The sequence below is a fragment of the Myotis davidii genome, unplaced genomic scaffold (genome assembly GCF_000327345.1).
Source record: "Myotis davidii unplaced genomic scaffold, ASM32734v1 scaffold125, whole genome shotgun sequence".
NCBI classification, from domain to species: Eukaryota; Metazoa; Chordata; class Mammalia; order Chiroptera; family Vespertilionidae; genus Myotis; species Myotis davidii.
Window position 1 is genome coordinate 4,432,316 of NW_006299390.1, and position 11,718 is coordinate 4,444,033.

At 42.5% G+C, this 11,718-nt stretch overlaps 2 protein-coding genes across 2 annotated transcripts in view; one reads left to right on the plus strand and one right to left on the minus strand.

Annotated features, from left to right (window-relative positions):
• The window catches only part of CCDC146 (coiled-coil domain containing 146), a 108,085-nt gene extending 99,347 nt beyond the window's left edge, over positions 1 to 8,738 (plus strand). The window contains exons 16-19 of the mRNA XM_006774907.2: positions 127 to 255; positions 2,020 to 2,157; positions 6,335 to 6,583; positions 8,206 to 8,738. Coding sequence (XP_006774970.1) covers positions 127 to 255; positions 2,020 to 2,157; positions 6,335 to 6,583; positions 8,206 to 8,406 — 717 coding nt within the window. The 3' untranslated portion in view covers positions 8,407 to 8,738. The remainder of the gene's footprint in view (positions 1 to 126; positions 256 to 2,019; positions 2,158 to 6,334; positions 6,584 to 8,205) is intronic.
• A 2,047-nt stretch (positions 8,739 to 10,785) lies between these two features.
• Positions 10,786 to 11,718, minus strand: part of GSAP (gamma-secretase activating protein) — a 53,792-nt gene continuing 52,859 nt past the window's right edge. Inside the window, exon 27 of the mRNA XM_015571259.1 lies at positions 10,786 to 11,516. Coding sequence (XP_015426745.1) covers positions 11,425 to 11,516 — 92 coding nt within the window. The 3' untranslated portion in view covers positions 10,786 to 11,424. The remainder of the gene's footprint in view (positions 11,517 to 11,718) is intronic.

Consider the following 11,718-nt stretch of genomic DNA (forward strand, 5'->3'; position numbering starts at 1 on the left):
AAGAATTGTCTTCCACTTTTGTCTGTGTCAGTCCCACTCAAAGATGCTAAAAACCCTTGGCTGTGTGATTTTAAGATTTACAAGCAGGAGAGTTAGTTTTAAAATTAATGTTTCTTTTTTTAATAGTTTTCACAGTGTACAGACAGAATAAAAGACCTGGAGAAACAGTTCATAAATCCTGAGGGTGAGAACAGAATCCGCTCCCTCCCAGGGAAAGATATGACTACAGAAGAAATGATCAAAAAATTAGATTCGGTAACTATTCTTTCTTTCTTATTTCTTATTTTTTTATTTATTGAATTTATTGTGGTGACATTGGCTAATAAAATTATATATGGCCTGGCCAGTGTTGCTCAGTGGTTGAGCACTGACCCATGAACAAAGAGGTCACCGGTTCAATTCCAGTTAGGACACATTCCCAAGGTTGCAGGCTCGTTCCCCAGTAGGGGACATACAGGAGGCAGCTGATGGGTATGTTTCCTCTATTTCCACTTTGCTGAGAGTTTTTTTATCATAAATGGGTCCTGGATTTTATCAAATGCTTTTTCTCCATTTATTATATAACTATGTGTGTGTGTTTTAATTCCTCATTTTGTTTATGTGGTGTATCACGTTTATAGATTTGCAGTAATGTACCAACCCCAGAATAAATCCCACTTGATCATGGTGTATGATCTTTTTAATGTCTTGCTGAATCTATTGCACAACTATTTCGTTGAGGATTTTAGCATCTATGTTCATCAGGGATATTGGCCTGTAATTTTCTTTCTTTGTAGTGTCTTTATCTGGTTTGGGGATTAGGCTAATGCAGGAGGGAGACCAGAGAGTGGGGCTGTTGCATTCCACCAGGCTGATGGCATGAGGAGGGGAGTGCTCCACCCAAGAAAGATGGCCTCTACAGTGTGGGAGACTCAGCTCAGGGGCCCTGAGGGTTGTCCCTTAACCTCTCTCCCCAGAGCTACAAACTCCAGTTTCTCTTCACACGACTCTAGTCCATTCTGCCTTCCCTCCACTGGAGCCCAGGGTGAGTGGCTATGAACGAGATTTTGTGTATTGGCCCTTTAAGGGAGTTCGAGGATTTCTAGGAGACTCCTGTCTCTCCCTAGTGGTCAGAATCCCTGCTGATTTTCACAGCCAGATGTTATGTGAGTGCCTCTTCCCGGCTCTGTGCTCTGGGCTGGGGAGCCTGGTGTGGGGTTGAGACCCCACACTTCTCAGGGGAACCCCCACAGCTGAGATAAGCCTCCAGAATCTCAGCTGCTGCCCATGGAAGTGGGGCCAGCCCTTTTCATGTCTCCGCCCTTCCTATCAGCCTCAATGTGGCTTTCTCTGGGAATCCTTGGTTATGAGACTTGTCTTCTGCTCGTCTTCAGTTGGTTATTCGCTCCATAATTTAGTTTGTAATTCCAATTTGGTCCTGGGAGAAAGTGAGTGTACCTTCCACCTACTCTACCGTCATCTTGGATCCCCAAATATTATTTCTTAAAATAGCATCAATTTGCCCCTTGTTGGTCAGTGTCACATATATATCTGTACTAGTGTTTCAGGTTATAGGGATAGATTTATCCTTCATTATTCTAGCCACTAATATAGTAGACCTTCATTGTAATCTAGTAACAAAACCTAAGCTTGACTTAAACATTGCCAAAAGAAATAAAATTTGAGTGGTTTCAAGATGCCCACCTTTGTATCATAGCCCCCCACTCTCCTCCCCCCACCAAAAAAAATAACTTTTTAGCATCTTGAAGGGATTAACGTGCCTTGCTGATGGGAGCATATCAGAGGAGGGGCAACGGAAGGTAGATTGAGGTGAGAGGGCCATTCTCTGCCATGTGGAGGAAGAATTTCCAGAGCTATCTGCAGGAGGGGAGGGGTGGCAGGGGAAGTCATGACTAGCCCAGCTCTAAAGACTCTCTAGAGGTATCTTAGCAACTACAAAAACAATGTGTCTTCGTTTAAGGGGGGGGGGTACTTGTATGACCTTTTCCCCCTTCCTATTGCAATTGTTTTTGACCGCAGCTGGAACTACAGCTGGCCAAGAAGGAGGAGCAGTTGCTGGAAAAGGATTTCATCTATGAACAGGTCTCCCGGCTCACAGACAGGATCTGCAGCAAAACGGAGGACAGCAAGGAGGACACGCTGCTCTTGGCCAAGAAGGTCTGTCCGAACCCTGCCTTTTCCCTTCGGCCCCGGCTGCTTTATGACGGTTCATTTCCCACCGAATGCTTTGCTTACTGAGCAGAGCGCTGGAGCGATTAGGCTTTATGGCAGAGAAGCAGAATGGATGTAGAATTTAAAATGTAGAGCGGATGCTTAGATAATAGTTCAAAGTAAGTTCCCGTCTTGTTCCTTGAATGAATTCACTTTAAAGTGGGAAAACCTAAGCTTTTAAATGGCAGTATACAAGTTTCACTTAACTGGGCACCTACTCAAATATGACAATTATTGTCTTTAATATTCCATGTGCCAAGTTAAATCCTTTTGCGTTCCTTGTGAATGGAAGGCTTCGCTTAAACAACAGTCTGGCTGCATGGGAACTCAGCCAGAACCCAGAAATGGAAGGGGACCATTGAAGACAACAGTCACACAAGCATGGGCCCATCACACCCTGGGGTGGAGTCACCACTGGGCCCCACTAGTGCGGAGAGGCCAGTGACACCGAGCTTCCTGATTTCATAAACTTAAAACACTGTAACAGGACTGAGATTCAGAGCTATAGGGTCAGACTGGGACTGTTAGAAGGTACCTGGAAAGGAGCAGACAGCAGGAGGGGGGTTGGTGATGGTGACTCAGAGGGGCCTTGCAGGGCAGCCCCTCCATGGCCCCTTGGCGCATCCCACTGTGGCTGCACAGGGACTTCAGTTAGCCAGCAGTGCCGAGGTACTACGAGCTCCCCTCATGCTAGGCATGGGGGCAGGAACAGAGAGGAAGGGGCACACCATTCACAGTGTCGAGTTTGGGGAGACAGATGGGAAAATAGATCACGGTAACATCCACACCTGACTGTGGGCTCCACAGGGCAATGACTCTTCCTCATTCTTTTTAGTTTCCCCAAATGCCTCGGGTGCACTAAACTCTAGAACAACATTTATTTAAAAAGTAAACAGTCGGCCTGTTCTAAACACATTCCTGGCCCACCGACTAACGCGGAAATTATTGTAAATTTCAAGCCTCCTTGCCATTTATCTGGCTTTCACACTGCGTTCTGATGACTTGCATAGGTGGATGGTCACTGCAGCTCATGCAATTCACAACTTCACCTCATAAAATAAGGATGTTAAGCCCTAGCCTGCAGCTCATGCAATTCACAACTTCACCTCATAAAATAAGGATGTTAAGCCCTAGCCTGTTTTGCTCACTGAATAGAGCCTTGGCTTAGGGACTGAAGGGTCCCGGGTTCAATTCTGGCCAAGGGCATATGCCCAAGTTGCGGGCTCAATCCCCAGCAAGGGGCATGCAGGAGGCAGCCGATCAATGATTCTCTCATTGATGTTTCTCTCTCTCCCCCTTCTCCCTTCCTCTCTGAAATAAAAAAAGAAAGAAAAAAGAATGTTAAGGCTCCTAAACCTTGCCTGAATTAGCATGTCTGATGTTTCTTTAAATGTTGCCTTCCTTCCTTTTGCAAAATGAATTTCCCTGTCTTTGGAGAAAGTCAGTGTTTACTGAGAGCTGGCTTGTCAAAGCTGATGGCAGTGTCTCCTAAAATCAACAATAATCCTAGAGAAATGCTGAAAGTGTCGGGAAGGTCCCAGAATAACTGAGTTCTGGCCCAGTGGTTTATCGACCCTTTCCTTCCCCACCTTCCACGTTCTCTATCTGGATTTTTTTTCCATTTAAAATTATAATGTCCTCATAGTAACCATAACTTGAAGGTAGAAATATGTTCAGATCTCAGATACTAGCAAATGACCTTGAGAAAGATACATAAATGACCTTATAACTGAGTTTCCTGATTCATGAAATGGGTATGATATCAGCTAAAGTCATTGCAGGCATTACATAGTCAGCAGAAGTAGCCTAGCTTTTTGTGGGTGCCCAACAAGAATGTGTGTCACCCCAAGCCTCTCATCTTCCCTAGGTAGCTTATGGCTCATCTTCCAAGTTTCCCAAATGAATGGAAAATCTCAGCAAAAACTCAGACCAACCCAGGATATAACATCATCCTTTATTTTTTTTTTATAGAGAAGAAGGAGGTTGCCTGTTACACATACACACAACACACAAGTGTGTAGGGACTGACTAATTAATGAAACTGGATAGAGATAATGACTCACCCCTGAACCTTTAAATGGCCATCTTTGATTCAATGTGTGCTCCCTCAAAATTACTGCAGTGTAGAAGAGTTTACAAATTTATATTACCTTAAGAAGACAAAACGTGTACATAATAACCAGTCATTACATTTTCAGAGGCAGGTACATCACTGGCAGCAACATTCTTCTAAGCAAATGTACAGATAGACCAGTGTGTGCTTTATTAGAAGAAGGAAAGTCTTTCAAGTTCAGGTGTAGTTTTTTGGAAGTTCATATTCATGTCTCAAAGTACCCTGGTTCAAAAGCCTGAAGGATTTAAATAGACTAAGAATTTACTCATCCTTCATTTAACAAACATTCTATTATAATTTTGCTTGGTGCCTCCTATGTTCCGAACACATCCTGGATAGTGGGGAATATGATGAATAAAACAAGTTGGCCTTGTCCTCATGAAGAGTGCCTTCTTGTGGGATGACTGACTGTAACCAAATAGCTAATGCATACACATACACTGAGTGGCCAGATTATTATGACCACCTGATGTTTGTAGGCAAATTAGCTATAATTTCGCGTTGAAGTTGCTAGAGGGCCAGACCATTATAAATAGGGAAGCAGGTTGTTTACCACGACAGTAGAAGTGATTTTTTTCTGAAGATATGGGTAAACAATGTGATTTAATAGCCTTTGAAAATGGGAGATATATATATACTGAGTGGCCAGATTATTATGACCACCCCATCAGTACTTCGTTGGGCCACCTTTTGCCTTCAATACCATGGCGATTCCTCTTGGCATTGACTCCACGAGATGTTGAAAGGTGAAGGGAGGGATCTGACACCTGCCTGATGAATAGCACTGTCCAGTTCTGTGAGATTGGATGATTGTTGCACACGAATTAAAGGGTCCAAATCATGCCAGGAAAACATGCCCCAAACCATAGCACTGCCCCCATCAGCTTGAAGGTTTGTACTCATGCATGTGGGGTGCATGCTTTCATGCTGTTTCCACCAAATTCTCACTCTGTCATCTGCATGATGCAACTGGAAAGGTGATTCATCGGATCACATGACTTTTTTTCAATGCTCGACTGTCCAATCCTTGTGTTCCTGTGCGAATTGGAGACTTTTTATCTTGGTAACTGCAGACAGCAAAGGTGTTCGAACAGGCCTTCGGCTTCCATATCCCATACGATGCAGTGTAAGGCTAATTTGCCTACAAACGCCAGGTGGTCATAATAATCTGGCCACTCAGTGTATAATACAATGGTGGTAGTGAAACAGGTTACAAATTAAAAATACAGCAAGGTGATATGGCAGTGTTGGCAGGTGGGGGAATCGCCACTCAGTGCCCCGCCATGGCTACGGCCACCCTGAAAGGTGGTGCTATGGGCCAGAAAGCTTAGAGGAACCACCAGTTCCAACTTTACTTCTTTCCTGTCTTTTAAAATTAATTATTCCACTAAGTCCTGTCCTTTAATTCTTCGATGATAAATAGCTGATGCGAAATGGTCAAGACACACATACAACCAGAACATTTCACTTCAAATTAGTGGCCAGATTTTCCCCAGTTCGGCACATGCTTGCTTATGACTTAATAATTATGCACCCCAGAAATTATGATCAATAATACAAACATGTTGAGGTGTGATCGTTTCCATTAAAAATTATTTCAGATGCAGAGCCTCTGCTGATCACCTTATATAAGTAAAGAATAACTTTTAAATATAGTTTTTGTTCTACCAGATTCCCGCCCCCCACACTGGATCAGTGACAAATTAATAATGTGGCCTAAGTAAGCCAGAATTTAGACATAAAGAGCACTCTATTTCCCACTCCTCATCACCTCTTAAAAATACAGAGACTTCACTATTCCCCTCACTACTACCCACCTGGACAACTAGTAACTTGATGAGCACATGTCTTTCTTTTCCCCTCCTTGTCATTATTTACACAGCTAGGGTGCCTGAGGTCTCATCCAATTCTTATTTGTCTCCCACATTATAGACAGCCAGCAGCCTGCCATTTTCTTAAATTCTTCATGGAACATATGCATAAGCTAAGCCTTGGGTTCTTTAATTCCAGATGAACGGCTACCAGAAAAAGATCAAAAATGCGACTGAAAAACTGATGGCTGTTGTTGCTGAGCTGTCCATGAAACAAGCTCTGACCATTGAACTCCAGAAGGAAGTCAAGGAGAAAGAACACTTCATCTTCTCCTGCAATTCCAGGATGAAAAAGGGTCTGCCCCTCAACAAAGAGATTGAGAGAGAATGGCTGAAAGTACTTCGAGATGAAGAAATGTACGCCTTGGCCATCGCTGAAAAGTCTCAGGTACATTTAGGCTTTTATATTGCATTTGTACCAGTCAAGTGGCCGGGAAGGGATGTTTTCAAGGATTTCAATCTTCCCAAAATAGATGAAAAATTCCCCACTCTACCATACACAGTTCAAACAATCGAGAAATTTGGGGTGTTTTTTTTTTAATTATTATGTAGAGCCCTAGGTTGCTCAGTGGTTAGAGTTTCAGTCCACAGACTGAGGTCACGGGTTTGATTCTGGTCAAAGGCATGTACCTCAGTTGCAGGCTTGATCTCTTGCCCCGGTTGGGGCACACGGAGGAAGCAACCAATCGATGTGTCTCTCTCTCACATTGATATTTCTCTCTCTGTGTCTTTACCTTCCCTTCCACTTTGAAAAATCAATGGAAAAATATCCTCAAGTGAGGATTAACAACAAAAAAAGATACTATGTAGACAAATCAAAGTACAATAGCTCAAAGCACTATAATATTCTCTGGAGAATATCTGGCAAACACCAAGTTCCACTCCACCATCTTACATCGTGGCTGGTGTGGCTGAACACCATGGACTCCCATGACACGGCAATGACCAGGCGAGGCTGGCTTTGGTTTTACTAGTATCCATAGGTCTCCTATCTCTGTCCTTGCACCCCTGCTCAAACCACACCTTACTCTTCCATGTCCACCTGCTGCGGCCATCACAGCCTGTTGTGAGGCCTCCAGAACGCCTTCGCAGACTCTGCACTTGGTGTTCGCCCTTGGCCTCAACGCCAACCCTTTTTTCCTCCTGCCACTGGCCTAAGTCGAGGTCCATCACCGGTTCCGCCTTCACATCGGGCACCCAGTTCTCCTGCCTTTCAGTATTTGTAGAATGGAATTAGGCGTCTCTTTCTAAGGAGACTGTGTCTCGAGGGCCTACAACTCACTCTCAGGCTGTCAAGTAGGTTCTTCAAAAAGATGATTGTTCACTAACTAACCCAAGGAAAAGGCACATTCCAAACAGAAGTTAAAAATATCTGAAAACAGGGTCTGATTTGTAATTCCCACACTGCCTGGAACTATATTTACTACACCTTCAGGTTTTACCGAGCTTGTCCCAGCATCATTTACCTGTCTCCGCTATTTCGAATTCTTTTTCTTGCTGTAAGAGAGTCGTCTGTTTTCCAGGAGCACAGGCAGAAACTTGAGGACCTTGAGGGTCAGGGCAAGCTACTAACCACATCTCCCCTCCGGTTCTACCTGACGCCTTATCTCTTCCTTTCTAACATGTGTTCACCAATGACTTACCAAAGGGAATAGATTGTCCTGCCTCTGTCAACAACAAAACCATGGAAATACTTAGTATTTGATCAAAGATACTGAGGTTGGAACACACGGAAAGTTAGAACCCACCAACCAGTTTATGATAAACCGTAAGCCCCCCAAACAGTGTGATGCTTGAGCAACATGGGTCATTCCAGCAAGGTGCAACATGTGCATGAGTATGTGAGTGTGTGTGTGTGTGTGTGTGGTGACTTCACCCTCATACCCTCCTTGGGGGAATGTCAACCAGCACTGCCTACAACTCAGACCCAGCTGTGTCTGATAAGCCCTGGGGTGAAGTGGCTTCACCAGAGTTTGCAGAAAACTGAAAAGGAAATTTCATTCTTTGCAGCAATTCTTGGACGCACAACGCCAGCTGCCCAACGGTGTTCTCACAACTGCAGAGCTGCGTCCGACTGCCTACATCCCAGATGCAGAAGCCACTCTTCCCTTGCCGAAACCATATGGTGCTTTGGCTCCTTTTAAGCCCAGTGAACCAGGGTCCAATATGAGGCACATCAAGAAGCCTGTTATAAAGCCAATTGAAATCTGAATGTGTAAACCAGTTCAGGCTCCTCAAGGAGACACTTGGGCCAAGCTTCGTCATATCCACAGCTGGAAAATGTCAGCATAATAGCAGGAGACTACAGGCAAATACAACAGCCACAATTAACCAACAACAGAAATAACATAGTTTCCTTTTATACTCATCAACTACTATATTTTATATGATGTTGAGTAGGACATAGAATTGTTCTACAATTATGTCAAAGCATATATTTGCATTGTTCATTTCTTTCTTTTTCACTCTATATATTGAAACCTTTCAGATATACAAAGGAGGCCAGGTGCTATAAAAATTCAATAAAAATAATTTTCAGTGAAGCACAGAAATTAGCTGAGTGGTCCTTATTTATTAAAGACAAGAAGGAAATACTGTTCGATATACTGACTTTAAAGAAAAAGATAGAATGATCAAGTATCTCAGAGACCTCACTGACTTTGTTAAGTAAATGGTTGCATTTAAAGTTAATGTTGTTAAATCTAAATCAAGTAAAAAGCAGGAGGGAAGCTTGTCATTTTCAAAATAATGTTATGGTGATTCTTTTTACAAGTAAATAATCCTTTTGCTGCAAAAATAATTATGCCCTAACTTATCTTTCTTATATTTAGATTTATCAAAATGTTGGATGCAAAGAAACTCATGATTATTTTAAGTTTTGATACCAGATTTTTCGAAATTTTCAATGGAAATACTTATAACTTGGCATGTGAAAGAGTTGAAAATGAGGCCAGCTCCCCTGATTTTATTACTCTCATTTTATTGCATTTCATCCAAGTATATTCCTAATTCTGTTTTTATATGTTCTTATGTATGAATATACACAAGATTTCAAACCTGTGATTTTATATTTGTTAATATGCTTAGACTATCTTCATTTCATATTGATATCAGTTATGAATTTTAGTTCACAACTCTGGGCGTGAGAAATACCACATTCCTTTATTTAGCTAAATCAAACAAAATTTGTTCCTGCCAGATTGAAGGAAAATTTAATGTCGTTCTCAGTCTCCGAGTCCTGAATCTAACCCAATTGTTTTGTGAAGTTATTGAAAGGCAATTCCTTGGGAGTACCCATAAGTAACCATATAAATCATGTGTTTCACACAAAGAAATGCATAAACACAGGTCCTGTGTTGTAGGAATTAGCAATTGCATCAGGGATTCAAAAAATACACATTGGAAGCTTAACAACATAGGAATGGGGGGGGGGATTAAATCGCAAAGGAACGGACACTTAAATATTATAATGTGTGTTACCGCTTGAGAGGGGAAAGGTGGCACTGTGTGCTGGAGTGACCGGAGGTCACAGAGGGAACTTCTCACAGAGATTTTAATAGGTGAAGAGGGAATCCCAGGTGGGGGAAATAGCCTGAGCAAGGCTTTGAAGTAAAAAGACAAAAGTTGTGCTCCAGGCCCAGTGAACGGGCCTGGCTGGAACAGAATGTTCATATTGGGGAACTGTATCAGTGGGATTAGGGGGGGTTTGCATTTTATCCTGTGATTTCAAATGTGAGTTTGAATTGTAACCTATAATGAATGGCAAGTTATTGAAGGAGTAGGACAGGATCGAGCTAGTGTTTATCTCAAATATAAGTCAGTTGAATTAGACCTTAGAAAGTGACAGGCACAAGCCAGGTGTGAAAAGGGTAAGGAATGAAAAATAATGACCTTACAGAGAGAAAAAGATCAGCCCTGCCTTGCTCATATGGCTCCAAGATTTTGAGCCTCAGTGACCATGAAGTATTTAACCCAAAAGGGGAATTCTGTAGGAGAGGACAATTTTTAAAATACAATGATCATTTTAGAAAAGAACTTGAATTATTATACCAGCTAGTGATATTTATGATGATTAAAATTTCACAGGTTCACTGAGGGAAATAATGTGAAAAGAAATTAGCAAAGGGTCATGGGCTGACCCCAGGCAGCATCTGTATACATGGGTCAGAATTAAGTCACTGTAGACTGGGGGGCAGGCGGGGGCAGGGGGGTGGTTGTAGGGGGAAGTGGGAGAACTAGTTAGATATCATGGGGGACTTTAGGGGAACATGTTCATAGACTCATGATTCCTGGCTGGACTATAAAGTCTTGGGAAAAAAAGAAAAAAGAAAAAGCCCTGACCAGTTTGACTCAGTGGCTAGAGAGCGTCAGCCTGTGGACTGAAGAGTCTCAGGTTCGATTCCAGTCAAGGGCATGTACCTGGGTTGCGGGCACATCCCCAGTAGGGGGTGTGCAGGAGGCAGCTGATAGATGTTTCTAACTCTCTATCCCTCTCCCTTCCTCTCTGTAAAAAATCAATAAAATATATATTTTTTTTTTAAAAAAAAAGTCTTTGTAGAAATGACAAAAGAGTCAGGCCAAAACTTACAGTGTTTTTTTGGTTTCGTTTTTTAATGATAAGTTATTTCTCAATCAAACTTTTATAAATATAAAAAAGCTTAAACACATTAAATACAGTTCCATCTGAACCATAACAAAAAGTAAAATCTTACTCTGAATAGACAGTATGTACAAATTGCTGTATGTTACAAATTTTTCTATACTGGAAATAGCAGATTTGACTTAGTCCAAATTCAGTTTTTTAAAAGCTATCCTCTTTACACACACATTTAATTTTTCCACTTGTCAAACGTTATTTTCAATGACACTTACTAGTGTTTGTTTTTCTACACACTAGTCCCTACATTTTTAAAGCATAGATTATTTCCGAGTGCGACAGAAACCAGCTTTTGGCCTATGTGGCCACGAGGAAGAGCATCCTTTATGCCGCTGCCTGCCTCCGGGGCTGGCTGTCATGTCTCCACACGTGGCTGTCATCGGCTGTCCAAAACTGGGATGAGGGACAGCAGGTGACTTCAGTCTGAACGAGTACCAAACTGACGTTCAGTGGCTCAGCAATGCATTCTGATTTTGGTACCCAGTTTGAAATATTGCTAGAGAATTCTCAGTAGAAGTAGAGCTAACGAGCAAGAGTAAAACTTGGGAGCTGACACAATTATATTTTCTTTTTTATAAGCCTAAAAGCATTGTGGTGTGTTTCAGAGCTGCTTCCTCCACAAATTTTGCATCCACGTTGTCATGTCCTGTGAAAGCATCCAGGCCTGGAAAGAGAGAGAAAGAGAAAAGAGTTACTATGAAACTGTGTGGCATTTATAATGCTGTGCCCACAGCTCTTTGAATCATCATTATTTTATACTAGGGGCCCGGTGCACGAAATTCGTGCATTGGGTGGGGGTGAGGGGGAGTGTCCCTCAGCCCAGCCTGCCCCCTCTCACATACTGGGAGCCCTCCGGCCGTGCCCCC